The 17066-nt window shown below is 38.8% G+C and overlaps 1 protein-coding gene across 2 annotated transcripts in view; it reads left to right on the top strand.

Annotated features, from left to right (window-relative positions):
• The window catches only part of loxl3a (lysyl oxidase-like 3a), a 33923-nt gene that overhangs the window by 5769 nt on the left and 11088 nt on the right, over window positions 1-17066 (top strand). Inside the window, exons 5-8 of one of the 2 annotated variants that reach the window (XM_067383134.1) lie at window positions 11252-11444; window positions 11584-11764; window positions 11922-12076; window positions 12525-12695. The exons of the other annotated variant lie outside the window; for it this stretch is intronic. Of the exons in view, the coding sequence (XP_067239235.1) occupies window positions 11252-11444; window positions 11584-11764; window positions 11922-12076; window positions 12525-12695 (700 nt within the window). The remainder of the gene's footprint in view (window positions 1-11251; window positions 11445-11583; window positions 11765-11921; window positions 12077-12524; window positions 12696-17066) is intronic. 2 annotated transcript variants of the gene reach the window in all.

The raw sequence follows: 17066 nt of genomic DNA, 5'->3' as shown, positions 1-17066 counted from the left end.
CTCCATTCATTTTAACCAATAAAAAAGAAACTATCAGTTTCTATGGTTATTTTAATAACAAATGTCGAGAGCGCATCAATGCAATGCGTGAGCACAAAACTCTCAGCTCCTCTTAACGCTGGGTTCTTTGGGAATCAAGGTTATCTTTCCCTCACAACCAAAAACACACTTCTTTGGTGACATTGTTGATTGCCGAACACATTGATGGGTGTGCTCTTGCTGTCTCACACTGGTCGATGTGTGCGCTCGCGCTCTTCCGGGGGAAGTGCCTGTAAAAGGAATTTCCGACCTTTATGACGTTACAAAGGCCCATACTCGAAAAAAAGACAGCAAAGTTTATGAGGATTTGGAAGAGTATTTTTGGCACAGAAATACTCTGTCATACGTCCAACTCGTGTTTTGAAACTTTGGCCATGTTTAGCATGCCTCTACCTTTAAAGGTAGGGTAGGCAATTTCAGAGAAGCTAGCATTCACAAGCTAAGCATAAGATCCCACCCTATCCTCAGAACGCTCTCCAAAGCCACGCCTCCTCCAAAACACATGAACGCACACAACAGAGTCTGCAAAGCATCACAAGATTAGACGTACAGCATTAAATTACCTCATGTCTCAAAGCACATAACATTACAATAATACTGAACGTAAACAACTTACAGAGCTCTAGTTGTACTACCTGACTGCTGCAGATTCATTTCGGCGTTGATAGTGCTGACATAGAAACGCATAAATCTGAGTCTAAGAACAAACAGCTATGGTTAGAACCTCACGGGTTGCCGTCTCATAATTATGGTTACAACATGGCATGAACGTAGCATAAGCTCATTGTTTTGGTTCAGGGGGAACTACAAAAGGCGGCTGCTGTTTGTTTGTGGCACTCAGTGACTGTCTGTCTACAACTCTACATAACCTTACGAAATGCGCTGAAGACGTGTGATGTCTGCACGAGCAGGGTGCATGGAGGTATGGAAATACATGTGTAGACAGGCACCGAATGCAATGTTTGGACGAACATTTATTTGGTCCTTGGACTTCCACAGAACATATATGCACATGTTTTAATATTTAGACCATCTATCTTCTATTATTGATTGCTATCAGGATGTGAAGACAGTTTCAATCAACCAGTATAAAAAAATGTGTTTATAAAACAAATTGCCTACCCTACCTTTAAGATTCTCAATATGATCAGTACAAAATGTAGTTTTTTTAGTGAATAAACAGCAATTGTCTATAAAATGATAAACTTACCTGAAACCATATTGAGACGGTATTTCACACACACAGGTGAATCTGTGACATCTTACACACAGTGGTCGCAAAACGCATTTGGACACATAAGCTGCACTTAGAATGCCACTAAATTAGAAAACAAAATATATAAAATATCAAATTCTCCAATGCTGTTCACCAAGCTTATACGATCAAATTTCATACTTGAAATCACCAATGAAATCTGACAACAATTGTCTCATAAATGTAGTTTCTTATGCTCGAATAGCATTAAAAAGTTTATTTTTCAGGCAAGACATGCATGTACAGTCCTAAGCGCATGTCTCAGAAAACTGATTGCAGTGGGTCTTTTATTTAGAAGGCGTCACTTATTCCTCCATATTGCGTGTTGCACTTTCTCCCATTTATAAGTAAAATGAATGCACCTTGTTTTTATATTTAAGTCTTTGGTTTTGGTGATTTTAGTGGACATATGATGTCAGTTCACCTCAAGCTCATACAGGTAAACACATGTGTCATTCATCAATGAGCATGTTCATCTAATGTTTGACAACTATTAAGTGGCACAATACTTACTGTTTTAAGATCTCCATTTTGAATGGTTGTATCTTTTTTCTCATCATTTAAAACCTATCGAACTGTTTTTTTAAAAGTATGCTTATTCTATCTTTCTTTATATTTAATGCCACCTATATTTGAATACTTATATTTTATTATAGTTATACCACTAGATATTTTGTTATATAACGTAGTTGTCCAAGTAGTTTCTGAGGCAATTTCAGGTATTTTATAGCTGTAAACAAAATAAATATGTATTTTACAACAGTTGAATCCAATTTGTGATCAAAACAGCATTTTAAAAGCTAGACGGTCAGTTTCAAATTCCTCGAAGCTGACTGTCTAATTTGTGGCTGGCTGCCTTCCTCTCTAAATGATCATTTGTCTGTGTGATCTAGACTATTTTAGATTCTTATGGAAAGTTATTGTGCATTCTTATGTTATTTGAAACATATTTTTAGTGTTTGTGTTTCAGCCAGAGCATAGACATTCAAAAGATTGAATGTTCATCTTCTCAAACGCATTTGGATATCCTCTGGTCTTTTTTTAATGCAAAGCCACATAGTTTCCCTTATTCCCTCAAATACTCAAGATGAAGAGCTTATGTAAACCATTAAATAGGTTCAGACACTCTTAAAAAGATGGAAAATGTCTCTATTTCATGATCCTCAGCCAATGAATCATTATAGATCATCATACACTTCTCATGCTGCAGCCAAAAAGACTTTTGAAAGAATTCACTTATGCAAGTCAGGATATGTTATTATGAAACCTGGCAGCGTGAGCGCATACACACAAATCTTGATGGATATATGAGCTGTCAGAGAATGATCCATTATTGCAGACCCCAGTGTTTTGTGAGATCATATGGGTGATGTTGTTCTGCTGGCCGTCTTTACAGCAGTTTCTATGCAATGTCACGTGAAGAAATGACAAATGTTTACGAAGACCTGCAAAGTGAAATCAATCCCATATGTGGCCACTGGGCCGCCGGCCAACATGTTTTTAACTGTGTGAGGGATGTGGAAGTTTTATCATTGTGCCAGTGAAAAATGTACCATACAGATCTTTGAGGCCCTGTTGGGAATTTCATACTGAGCTGCGGCATACATTGTCTCTTTGATTCGTTCTGATTTAATATTATAGCGATAGGTAAATGATATGATAATTTGATGTGATCCGTTTGTTCTGTAAACAGGGCCATAAACACCATTGATGGTGATAAGTCCCCCCCAATAATTATGCATTGCCAAATTGTCCACCCAATATTTGATATTGATGCTGCTCTGTTTGTTGTTAATATAACAAGAAGTTTTAAAAGTTACACATACAAAATTATTGAATTCAGTTAAATCAAAGAAGGACAGTTTTATGTTCACAGAAGCCAAACATGAATTCCAGCGCGATGCTTCATTTTTTAACAGTGAAAGCATGCGAGATGAGAAGTAGCAAAACATTTAAAGGTGCCCTAGAATTAAAAATGTAATTTATCTTGGCATAGTTAAATAACAAGAGTTCATGTTATAAAGTCAGAATTGCGAGATGTAAACTCAACTGCGAGAAAAAAGTCAGAATTAGTCGGCGGAAACATATGGAAGCATATGTGTAGCAATATTCAATTTGAAATGTAATATGCAAAATGGCAATGCTTGCTTACCTAGTCTGATGATTCAGCTGTGCACAGATCCAGACGTTAATACTGGCTGCCCTTGTGTAATGCCTTGAACATGGGCTGGCATATGCAAATGTTGGGGGCGTACATATTAATGATCCCGACTGTTACGTCAGTCGGTGTTATGTTTAGATTCACCAGTTTTCCGGAGGTCTTTTAAACAAATGAGATTTACATGAGAAGGAGGAAGCAATGGAGTTTGAAACTCAATGTATGTCTTATCCATGTACTGAACTCTTGTTATTCAACTATGCCAAGGTAAATTCAATTTTTGATTCTAGGGCACCTTTAATGCTGCTCTCCATTATACAACTCTCTGTTTGTTGTTACGATGACAGTTTAAAAAGTTACATTTTTAGGCTGGTCTGCCTCAGCGGTCTAACAGCGCTTGTCAATGCCAAAATGATGGCCAATCAGATCAAAGAAGGAGGGGCTTACTATTCACTAAAGACGAGAGTGAATTCTAACGCTTTTACAGTGAAAAACTGCTTGCATGCATGGTGAGATAAGTAGCTGTAAAAGAACATTTTTTAATAATGAATTTAAACCATTTTCAATTAATATTTTTATTTTAAAATAGGCTAATCAATAAAAGTGAGTTTGTGCATATGTCGAAAACCCTTATTATGGAAGCTTGTTTCTATGGAAGCACATGTGTAACAATATTCAATTTGAAATGTAATATGCAAAATGGCAATGCATTTGTTTTTAAATTTACATTTTCCATTCCATATATGCAATGTTTGGAGCAAAATGATAATTCAAATTCAATAATAGAATTTACATTTGCCATTTCCTACACTACGTTTAACAAATAATTTAAACATATATTTTAATGCTTTATAAGTTGCAAAATTAAAATGAAAATGTATTAAAGAAATGATTATATATGTTTAACACGGTCAAGCCAAAATTGTAGCAAAATGATCATTTAAATGTTATTTTTCTTAATGGCATTTACACTCACAATGCGATTACATTTTAATTAAATGCCCCGCAATGAAGTAGCAAAATTCAATGTGGATTTGAAAATGCATTTCCAGCCGATCAAGTCCCCGCCCCGCCCTGTCAACCACTTCATTAAGGCGGGGCCAGGTGTTGGAAACATGGCGGCAGCAGAGTTATGAAGAGCGAGGCATAAACTGGCAGATGATGCTGATCAAGAACAGAGAAATGTCAATGTTCCTGCAAATTATGCGCTTCTGTCAGTCATAGAACCAGTACGTTATTAGAAGCATAGATATGTATAGATAGGCCAGGCGTCTCGCAGTGAACGCGCCTGATGCTCGAGAGGTGAGCGCGCTCGCGCAGCTCGAAGTGCTGAAACAGACGCTTCGAGTGAGCGGTGCTTTAAAACAGGTTCCTTTACTCATAAAAATAATCTTAAACAAGATGTCCCAGATTATTGCTTGCTCTATCAGCATGTTGTCTCTTTTTCTCTTTTTATCGTTCTGATTAATGTTTATGCATCATTTAATTCATAAAACGATGTGTAGTCTACCTGGATGCTAATGAGTGTTATTTGTAGTAATAATAATAATAATAATAGTAATAATAATATATAGTCCCAAAAATAACTGGTCATGTCTAAACCCATCTTTCACACACTAAAGCACATGTGAACAGGTGATGATGTTGAGGATATTTTCTTAGCACAGTTTGGGCCCTTTAATATGCATGAAGCGTTCTTTAGAATGTCCGCAATAATACAAACTAGCTGGAAAACTTCTGGTGAAATGTCACTTGTTGGTGTATCGCTATCTTTAATGTCCTGTGGTAGCTTTAATAGTTTAATACTTAGTTTATAATCAGAATATAGTCACTTAAATACTAAAGCATCAACACACTGTAAATTAAGGATTTATTATGCACAGATTCATTGAACAAAAAGTGTGCTGAATTCATTGATCTTGAGCTGCACTGACTGAAAGCTGCTGTGAGTATAAAGGGAGAGCACTTTCTGTGTAATTCATGCTCAAGAAAAGTTATTGTTTTTCATGAGACTTTGTGAGTACTTCATACATCACCTTGACAACGTTTATTTTTAAACCGATTGATTTCATAATGTTTAATATTTATTCAAAAGCGAAACATGAAAAAAATATTACAGGAAATGTCTTAAATGAGTCAATAAATGGTCCTCTGCCGCCATCTGCTGGAAAAGTGGTAATTGATGTGATTTTTATTTTTAACTGATAGTGTTTTGTGCCATGATGGCTGAAAATGAAATTTTCATAGAAGAAAAGAAATAAAAAGATTTAAAAAAGACAAAAACTCATTGCTCAGACCGAGAAGAATGACTCTGTGTAGCTGTCCAGAGAGACAAGATATCACCAGAGTGAATTTTAGGAGCATTAGAGATGGGCTGGATGGGGTGCTTTCTAGTGTGTGAAAGAGAGGTTTAAACATTATTTTTTTCGAATAGAAATTATTATTATTAATATAAACAACACATTAGCATCCAGATGGACTATAGTTTTATTATTATAAATGATGCATAAACAATCAGAACGATAAAAAAAGAGAAAAACAGACATCATACTGATAGAGCAAGCAATAATCTCGGACATTTTGTTTAAGATTATTTCTATGAGTAAAGGAACGTGTTGTAAAGCACCGCTCACTCGAAGCGTCTGTTTCAGCACTTCGAGCTGCGCGAGCGCGCTCACCTCACGAGCATCAGGCGCGTTCACTGCGAGACGCCTATCTATACATATCTATGCTTCTAATAACGTACTGGTTCTATGACTGACAGAAGCGCATAATTTGCAGGAACATTGACATTTCTCTGTTCTTGATCAGCATCATTTGCCAGTTTATGCCTCGCTCTTCATAACTCTGCTGCCGCCATGTTTCCAACACCTGGCCCCGCCTTAATGAAGTGATTGACAGGGCGGGGCGGGGACTTGATCGGCTGGAAATGCATTTTCAAATCCACATTGAATTTTGCTACTTGCGAGGCGGGGGCATTTAATTAAAATGAAAAAAAGTGAAAAAGTGTAAATGCCATTAAGAAAAATAACATTTAAATGATCATTTTGCTACAATTTTGGCTTGACCGTGTTAAACATATATAATCATTTCTTTAATACATTTTCATTTTAATTTTGCAACTTATAAAGCATTAAAATATATGTTTAAATTATTTGTTAAACGTAGTGTAGGAAATGGCAAATGTAAATTCTATTATTGAATATGAATTATCATTTTGCTCCAAACATTGCATATATGGAATGGAAAATGTAAATTTAAACACAGAAATGCATTGCCATTTTACATATTGCATTGCCATTTTGCATATTACATTTCAAATTGAATATTGCTACACATGTGCTTCCATAGAAACAAGCTTCCATAATAAGGGTTTTCGACATATGCACAAACTCACTTTTATTGATTAGCCTATTTTAAAATAAAAATATTAATTGAAAATGGTTTAAATTCATTATTAAAAAATGTTCTTTTACAGCTACTTATCTCACCATGCATGCAAGCAGTTTTTCACTGTAAAAGCGTTAGAATTCACTCTCATCTTTAGTGAATAGTAAGCCCCTCCTTCTTTGATCTGATTGGCCATCATTTTGGCATTGACAAGCGCTGTTAGACCGCTGAGGCAGACCAGCCTAAAAATGTAACTTTTTAAACTGTCATCGTAACAACAAACAGAGAGTTGTATAATGGAGAGCAGCATTAAAGGTGCCCTAAAATCAAAAATTGAATTTACCTTGGCATAGTTGAATAACAAGAGTTCAGTACATGGATAAGACATACATTGAGTTTCAAACTCCATTGCTTCCTCCTTCTCATGTAAATCTCATTTGTTTAAAAGACCTCCGGAAAACTGGTGAATCTAAACATAACACCGACTGACGTAACAGTCGGGATCATTAATATGTACGCCCCCAACATTTGCATATGCCAGCTCATGTTCAAGGCATTAGACAAGGGCAGCCAGTATTAACGTCTGGATCTGCACACAGCTGAATCATCAGACTAGGTAAGCAAGCAAGGACAATAGCGAAAAATGGCAGATGGAGCAATAATAACTGACATGATCCATGATATCAATATATTTTTAGTGATATTTGTGAATTGTCTTTCTAAATGTTTCGTTAGCATGTTGCTAATGTACTGTTAAATGTGGTTAAATTTACCATTGTTTCTTACTGTATTCAGGGAGACAAGAGAGCTGTCGCTATTTTCATTTTTAAACACTTGCAGTCTGTATAATTCATAAACACTTCATTCTTTATAAATCCAACAGTGTGTAATGTTAGCTTTAGCCACAGAGCATAGCCTCAAACTCAGAATTAAATGTAAACATCCAAATAAATACTATACTCACATGATCCGACGCATGCATGCAGTATGCATGATGAACATCTTGTAAAGATCCATTTGAGGGTTATATTAGCTGTGTGAACTTTGTAATTATAGTCGAGAGCTCGGGGAGGCAGGGAGCGCGCGATTTAAAGGGGCTGCTGAATCGGTGCATTGTTAATGATGCCCCAAAATAGGCAGTTAAAAAATTAATTTAAAAAAATCTATGGGGTATTATGAGCTCAAACTTCACAGACACATTCAGGGGACACCTTAGACTTATATTACATCTTGTGAAAACTGGTTCTAGGGCACCTTTAAGAAATATGAAATATTTGGGGGGACAGTTTGGCCATTTCCAATTATTGAGGGGAACTTGTCCCCCACAATGCCTATGGTGGTTACAGCCCTGACATAGCACCCCAGCTTGTGACGGCAGGTTTTTGATGTTACCATAATGAAGGTTCAATGTGACTTCATTGCTTTGTTTTGCTGTGCTTGTATGGCTTCTCTCGTCCATCTGTGTTGGAACAGTCAGCCACATCTGAACACTTGACATTTACTTCGATTGACAGCAGATGGTGAAATGTAAGCAGTGTGTGACTGGACAGAAAAACAAGACAGCATCTGAGAATTCACGTGTGCATCGTGAGAATATAGCTATCATTTCAACAAATGCACTCTCGCTGTGTGTGTATTAAACTGAATGAGTGACTCATACCTCGTTAGACATGAGCTCAAGTCCTCAGCATGCTGAAGTTAAGCTCCAATAACACTCTCCTGCTGACTGTTCATCGGTCTGACTGGTGAAAAATCTTCTCTTGACAGAAGGCCATTTTATTTACACTTAATGCCGTTTAATATTAAAGTCTGTAAGCTGACTAAACACAAGTAATCTACGATGGATAAAAAAGCTGTCATTTTTCTTTTCCCCTGCTTTTAAATGATCATGGGATCTGACATAATTTACTGAAAGGAAATGTGTAAAATACTGTACTTCTCTTCGTCTTTGTAATTATGACATTCATTTCAGGCTTGTGCCAGAAGTGGTTGGCTAGATACGCTTCAGAAATAGCTCACTCTGCACATTTAGAAGACTGGATGATATCCTACACTTCTCAGATGACTGTATGGAGGTCTGTGCTTCCCAGAAATTGAATAAAAAGGCCTATTTTTATAACAACTAAAACAAATTTGATTTGAACACTAAAATCACACCTAAAAATGTCAATGTCAGAATCATTGTGCAAAAATGTACTCTTTTTCTCTTGGCATATTAAATTATTTGTTTGCATATACCATAAGTTACTTTTTTTTATGCTTTTTGAGGCCACTGTATATACATATCTTATTCTCCAGTATTTAACTTGGATTTTTTTATTTTATCATTTAATTGCATATAATGACTATATAACTTTATTATATAACTTTGCACTGGAAAGAATATGTAACCCACACTCACGCATGAGGAAAGTATCTTCTCTCTCCGGAGTGTGTTAAAACCTCAGTGACTCATTCCACCACTCACTACAGTAATACTCCGTACCAGACCTCTCATAGCCATGTCATCACTGTGTGAGAGTCTGGAACGTGTCATAAATCAGGTGAACCGTTGTAAAATCTTGCCTTTTATAAAGCAAATGCTAAATCTCTCGAAAACTGTCAAAAACATCATGGCATGAGTCATATTTCATCCCAAAGTTAAGAGAAAGAAATAAGAGATTATATTTTGCAAGAAAATTGCAAGATATATATATATTAGGGGTGTAATGGATTCGTCCCAAACCGTACGGACGTCACGGTTCAGTGCATGCAATCAGACTAATACAGTCAGTCACGCTTAAATCCAGAAGGGGGCGTGCGCAGTAGTGCAATGCTGTTTGTTAATCGCCACAACGGGAACAAGAGCAGAGAAGAACAACAGTGCATAAGCGAATGACTAGAGCGCTTGAAAACAAAGTTCACTAAATAGTGCGCACACGTCAAATGTATTTTGGGCTCATGGACAAAGGAGAATACTTTGAAAGGCTTGTGCACTCAACTGTGTGTGAAACGGAGCAGAACACAGACAATTTAGTATAGGAAGGAGGGGCTTAAGCTTTGAATGTTTAAATATAGTTTAAGTGAAGCAAATTGTAACACTCCTAATGCACAAGTTTAATTTTTCTTTATTCTATTTATATTGTACTTTTATAACATGAGATGCTTTTCAGTTTTGTAGTTGATTGTTACCAAATACCTTTTGTTTTTTAATGCCCTGCAAAAAAAACACCTATGCAAGAGTGCATTCTGTTTACTGCTTAGTGCTTAATACACTATAGGAGGCTGTACTGTACAAACTAGGGGACTAAATGCCACTAGATGGAACAAACTGTAATTTTCACAACTGTCTGTTCAAAATAAAAGGAAAGAAAAGGTTTGTGGATTTGTTCCTTTTTCTAGTAACACTTTAGCAGGGGTAGATCTAATTAATTATTAATAGGGTGGCACAGGGGTGGCATGAGGTCTATGAGGGGTGGCAACACCAAAGCAAGCGCCCATGCATAGTTTTTGGAGATTTATGGCCTGACATACACAATTGTGTTCACAAATATTGCATTACCAAAATAAAAAACAAGATTTCAATATCCATCATGGCACCAAGTAAAGGCACTATATGAAAAACATCAACAGATTTAAAATGAGTCTGACCTTGTATCACTAAAGCAGTTTTATTATTACACAGGTTACTTCGATGGCATAAATCACATGTTTTAGTGCAAGTTAAAGAACAACAAAAACTTACTTTTTGAGTTTCTGTTATTAACAGAGGTGGGAATGTCTGTGTGTGTTCACCCGGAACACCCAATCAACTATATACTTTAGCAACACCCCAGCAATTGCAGCAAGAGCCTAGCAACCACCCAGAATCTCCTAGCAACCACCTAGCAACACTTTAGCAATCACCCAGAACATCTATATCCTGGCCTAACTGACCAAACTATTTATGTTTTTTAAACTAGACTTTCAAAACTCAAAACTATGCACCAACTTGTACAAACCTCAAACTTTCAGGTCAAAAAAGTTGTTTAAATAAAATGTTTTAGTCAAAAACTTATTCTTGTCTGACAAATCAAACTTTGGCCTCAGATGACACACAAAACTATATATATATATATATATATATATATTATATATATATATATAAAATGGTGAACTGAACAAGACCTCCAGAGGAAAAGCAAGGTCAGCATATACTGTTTGCTCACACTGGACTGGACACTATTTCTCAGCAAGCTGATAAAATGTGAGAAATCTGTCATGCTTTCCATTCAGGTTTCCTTGTCTGATCACAGCAAGATTCAAAATTCAAAGACATCTTCTGGTGTATTATGCACATACAGCAGTAATTATCCTTTCAGCAGATATTGAATTCTTTTGCTATTGTTTTGGGATGTTTTATTCATTTGATAATTTGTGTTTCTGTTTAGTCACCAGAATGTGTATAGGATTCACTCAGTGGCCTGCACAGGAAATGAGGCTCATCTTTCAGCATGCACTATGGAGTTCAGTAAAGCAAACTCTACCACCCCCTGTCCAAATGGAGGAGCGGCTGTAGTCAGCTGTGTGCCCGGGCCACTGTTCACACAGGGTAGAGCACGTAGAGTCAAGCTCAATCCAATGGTGATTAGATAAAGCTAAATCATTTTTATATCAATTAATTCATTCTCAATGGACTAATTAGGAATTCTGAAAGTAATATCAAAAGTATTAAAAAACACCTGTATTATGGCCAAAGATCATGCTCCTTCTCATTCTCCAGTCTCAGGTGCGTCTGAAGGGGGGTGCAAAGGCAGGTGAGGGTCGTGTGGAGGTCCTGAAGGGGAGTGAGTGGGGTACAGTGTGTGACGACCGCTGGAACCTGCAGTCCGCCAGTGTGGTGTGTAGAGAGCTGGGCTTCGGCACCGCTAAAGAAGCTCTGACCGGAGCGCGAATGGGCCAAGGTGGGCAATGATGGATGGATAGATGGATAGATGGATAGATAGATAGATAGATAGATAGATAGATAGATAGATAGATAGATAGATAGATAGATAGATAGATAGATAGATAGATGGATGGATGATATCCCATTCAAAGCATGTAATGAAATCTCCACAGGCATGGGTCCCATCTACATGAATGAGGTTCAGTGTCGGGGTGATGAGAAGAGCCTGTGGGACTGTCCTCATAAGAGCATCACTGCTGAAGACTGCAAACACATGGAGGACGCCTCCGTCATCTGCAACATTCCCTACATGGGTTTTGAGAAATCGGTCAGACACATACATGATGATTCTACTGTTATTTTATTTTGCCCAAGTAAACTAGAAAAAACTGCCACAAATCTGCTTTTATCTAACGTTTAATATTTAATATACTTTTTCTGATGTATCAGACTTCAGAGTCCACAGACAGAAAATCTTTGAGGCCCACATCAAAGTGTCTTCATATATGACTAACGCTTATGTGCATTTTTTGTATTATGTTAACATTTTTTCTTAGCTCAGCTATGAAAACTAACAATGCTGTTCAGGGCTGATCCAAACTAAAGCATTGCGTCACCAAAATCTGTAAAATCACTTAAAATGAGCATGCTTTTATTCAAATAGGTGATGCAATGCACAGTAAAATGTAAAGCAGCACTGCTTATCAAGTTCAAATGATCAAAGTCAAGGTTAGTCTTTTAATTCTTTCTCATGCTTGCTCTGTAACCCATCGCAGATCCGCCTGACAGGGGGTCGAACACGGTTGGAGGGGAGGGTGGAGCTGCTGCTCCCTACAGGCAGTGAGATGAGGGACTGGGGTTTGATCTGTGGGGACGGATGGACATCTCGGGAGGCCATGGTAGTGTGCAGACAGCTGGGGTTGGGACATGCCAGCAGTGGCCTGAGAGTAAGATAATAACTATATAACATACAACACATGCACAGACATGGAGTAGATGAGTAGTTCAAGTGAATAGCGGGGAGGTTATAGAGGGTTGCACAGAAACAGTGTCACCGTAAGGCTGAGTTTGTGTACATGTACAACAAAAATAATAACCTTCAAAAAATCAGCTTAGTATTAAAAAAAAACTCAGATGCAAGAAAACTGAAATGGTGGTGCAAAATTTAAAGCCCTGAAAGGACATGGTGAAGGAAAGGTTTCTTGGGGGAACGCAAGGTTTCTTGGGAGAACGCAAAGTTTCTAGGGGAACGCAAGGTTTCTTTGGGGAACACAAAGTGTGTTGGGGAAACGCAAAGTTTGTTGGGAGAACGCAAAGTTTCTAGGGGAAACGCAAGGTTTCTTGGGGGAATGCAGAGTTTGTTGGGAGAACGCAAAGTTTTTTGAGAGATCACAAAGTTTGTTGGGAGAACGCAAAGTTTCTAGGGGAAACGCAAAGTTACTTGGGGGAACGCAAGGTTTCTTGGGAGAACGCAAAGTTTCTAGGGGAACGCAAGGTTTCTTGGGGGAACACAAAGTGTGTTGGGGAAACGCAAAGTTTGTTGGGAGAACGCAAAGTTTCTAGGGGAAACGCAAGGTTTCTTGGGGGAATGCAGAGTTTGTTGGGAGAACGCAAAGTTTTTTGAGAGATCACAAAGTTTGTTGGGAGAACGCAAAGTTTCTAGGGGAAACGCAAAGTTACTTGGGGGAACGCAAGGTTTCTTGGGAGAACGCAAAGTTTCTAGGGGAACGCAAGGTTTCTTGGGGGAACACAAAGTGTGTTGGGAGAACGCATAGTTTCTTGGCGGAATGCAGAGTTTGTTGGGAGAACGCAAAGTTTGTTGGGAGAACGCTAAGTTTCTTGGGAGAACGCAAAGTTTCTTGGGGAAACGCAAGGTTTCTTAGGGGAACGCAAAGTTTCTTGGGGGAATGCAGAGTTTGTTGGGAGAAAGCAAAGTTTGTTGAGAGAACGCAAAGTTTCTTGGGGAAATGCAAAGTTTCTTGGGGAAACGCAAAGTTTCTTTTGGCTCGTTATGCAGAATGGTAAATCCTCTGAAATGCACTGCAAAAAGAAAAAAAACGATTTTTCTTTTTTTGTAGTGTAAGTGTTCACACTAACAGGAAGGCATTTATTTTCAAAAGTTTTCAACTGATTACCATAATACATTTTCAAGACAGCTGTCAGTGTGAACAGGGCATAATTCTAACACCTCTTAGCCCTGCAATACATAAACTTACCAGTAAAATGCGCCACGCTCTTTTGCCTCAGGAACTGATCACAATAACCCACTAAAATCACTACTAGCAGATATACAACTATATCTGCTAATCCAAGCATTAGCATAGCTGGGTTATCACTGTGTTTAGCCTAGTTTGCATGCTAAGCCCTTGCAGTGGGGGTCTGTCTGCAGATCCGTATGGTGGGGGGCAGGACGGATCATGAGGGTCGCGTGGAGGTTCAGGTCAAGTCCAGGTGGGGAACTTTATGCAGTGACAACTGGACCACAAGAGAAGCCATGGTGGCGTGCAAACAGTTAGGCCTCAGATACTGCCTGCATGCTATCACTGTGAGTAAGAAAGGTGCTATGGGACTGACTGATCAAACATTAAAGCTTGATTGGTTTTGAAATCCCATATTAACATGATTTGTGAGGTACTCATGCATGAAGTATACACTACTGTTCAAAAGTCTGAGGTCAGTCATTCTTTTTTTTTTTATTCAGCATGGATGCATTAAATTGATCAAAAGTTTATAATGTTACATACGATTTCTGTTTAAATAATTCTGTTCTTTTGAACTTTCTATTCATCAAAGAATGAATGGTTTTGCATTCTCTAGTAAATGTTTTGCGTTCCCGTGAGAAACTTTGCATTTGCTCGCAAAATGTTTGTATTCCCCAGAGAACCTTTGAGTTTGTTCTCAAAATGTTTTGCATTCCCCGAGAAACTTTGCATTCGCTTGCAAAATGTACGCAATGGTTTGGTGAGCAAACGCAAATTTTATTGGGGGAACACAAAAGTTTTGCTGTGGAACGCAAAAGTTTTGCAAGCAAATGCAAAGTTTCTTGGGGAAACGCAAAGTTTGTTGGGAGAACGCAAAGTTTCTAGGGGAAACGCAAAGTTTCTTGGGGGAACGCAAGGTTTCTTGGGGGAACGCAAGGTTTCTTGGGGGAATGCAGAGTTTGTTGGGAGAACGCAAAGTTTCTAGGAGAAACGCAAGGTTTCTTGGGGGAACGCAAGGTTTCTTGGGGGAATGCAGAGTTTGTTGGGAGAACGCAAAGTTTCTAGGAGAAACGCAAGGTTTCTTGGGGGAACGCAAAGTTTCTAGGGGAAACACAAGGTTTCTTGGGGGAACGCAAAGTTTGTTGGGAGAACGCAAAGTTTCTAGGGGAAACGCAAAGTTTCTTGGGGGAACGCAAGGTTTCTTGGGGGAACGCAAGGTTTCTTGGGGGAATGCAGAGTTTGTTGGGAGAACGCAAAGTTTCTAGGAGAAACGCAAGGTTTCTTGGGGGAACGCAAGGTTTCTTGGGGGAATGCAGAGTTTGTTGGGAGAACGCAAAGTTTCTAGGAGAAACGCAAGGTTTCTTGGGGGAACGCAAAGTTTCTAGGGGAAACACAAGGTTTCTTGGGGGAACGCAAAGTTTCTAGGGGAAACGCAAGGTTTCTTAGGGGAACGCAAAGTTTCTTGGGGGAATGCAGAGTTTGTTGGGAGAACGCAAAGTTTCTAGGAGAAACGCAAGGTTTCTTGGGGGAACACAAAGTTTCTAGGGGAAACGCAAGGTTTCTTAGGGGAACGCAAAGTTTCTTGGGGGAATGCAGAGTTTGTTGGGAGAACGCAAAGTTTCTAGGAGAAACGCAAGGTTTCTTGGGGGAACACAAAGTGTGTTGGGAGAACGCAAAGTTTCTTGGGAGAATGCAAAGTTTCTAGGGGAAACGCAAGGTTTCTTAGGGAAACGCAAAGTTTCTTGGGGGAATGCAGAGTTTGTTGGGAGAACGCAAAGTTTCTAGGAGAAACGCAAGGTTTCTTGGGGGAACACAAAGTTTCTAGGGGAAACGCAAGGTTTCTTAGGGGAACGCAAAGTTTCTTGGGGGAATGCAGAGTTTGTTGGGAGAACGCAAAGTTTCTAGGAGAAACGCAAGGTTTCTTGGGGGAACACAAAGTGTGTTGGGAGAACGCAAAGTTTCTTGGGAGAATGCAAAGTTTCTAGGGGAAACGCAAGGTTTCTTAGGGAAACGCAAAGTTTCTTGGGGAGTTTGCAGAGTTTGTTGGGAGAACGCAAAGTTTCTAGGAGAAACGCAAGGTTTCTTGGGGGAACACAAAGTGTGTTGGGAGAACGCAAAGTTTCTTGGGAGAACGCAAAGTTTCTTGGGGAAACGCAAGGTTTCTTAGGGGAACGCAAAGTTTCTTGGGGGAATGCAGAGTTTGTTGGGAGAACGCAAAGTTTGTTGGGAGAACGCAAAGTTTCTTGGGGAAACGCAAAGTTTCTTGGGGAATGCAGAGTTTGTTGGGAGAACGCAAAGTGTGTTGGGAGAACGCAAAGTTTCTTGGGAGGACGCAAGGTTTCTTAGGGGAACGCAAAGTTTCTTGGGGAATGCAGAGTTTGTTGGGAGAACGCAAAGTTTCTTGGGAGAACGCAAAGTTTCTTTTGGCTCGTTATGCAGAATGGTAAATCCTCTGAAATGCACTGCAAAAAGAAAAAAAACGATTTTTCTTTTTTTGCAGTGTAAGTGTTCACACTAACAGGAAGGCATTTATTTTCAAAAGTTTTCAACTGATTACCATAATACATTTTCAAGACAGCTGTCAGTGTGAACAGGGCATAATTCTAACACCTCTTAGCCCTGCAATACATAAACTTACCAGTAAAATGCGCCACGCTCTTTTGCCTCAGGAACTGATCACAATAACCCACTAAAATCACTACTAGCAGATATACAACTATATCTGCTAATCCAAGCATTAGCATAGCTGGGTTATCACTGTGTTTAGCCTAGTTTGCATGCTAAGCCCTTGCAGTGGGGGTCTGTCTGCAGATCCGTATGGTGGGGGGCAGGACGGATCATGAGGGTCGCGTGGAGGTTCAGGTCAAGTCCAGGTGGGGAACTATATGCAGTGACAACTGGACCACAAGAGAAGCCATGGTGGCGTGCAAACAGTTAGGCCTCAGATACTGCCTGCATGCTATCACTGTGAGTAAGAAAGGTGCTATGGGACTGACTGATCAAACATTAAAGCTTGATTGGTTTTGAAATCCCATATTAACATGATTTGTGAGGTACTCATGCATGAAGTATACACTACTGTTCAAAAGTCTGAGGTCAGTCATTCTTTTTTTTTTT

Source organism: Chanodichthys erythropterus, chromosome 1 (assembly GCF_024489055.1).
Source record: "Chanodichthys erythropterus isolate Z2021 chromosome 1, ASM2448905v1, whole genome shotgun sequence".
Lineage (NCBI taxonomy): Eukaryota > Metazoa > Chordata > Actinopteri > Cypriniformes > Xenocyprididae > Chanodichthys > Chanodichthys erythropterus.
The sequence above is the reverse complement of the archived record's forward strand: the minus strand, read 5'-3'. Positions and strand labels throughout refer to the sequence as shown.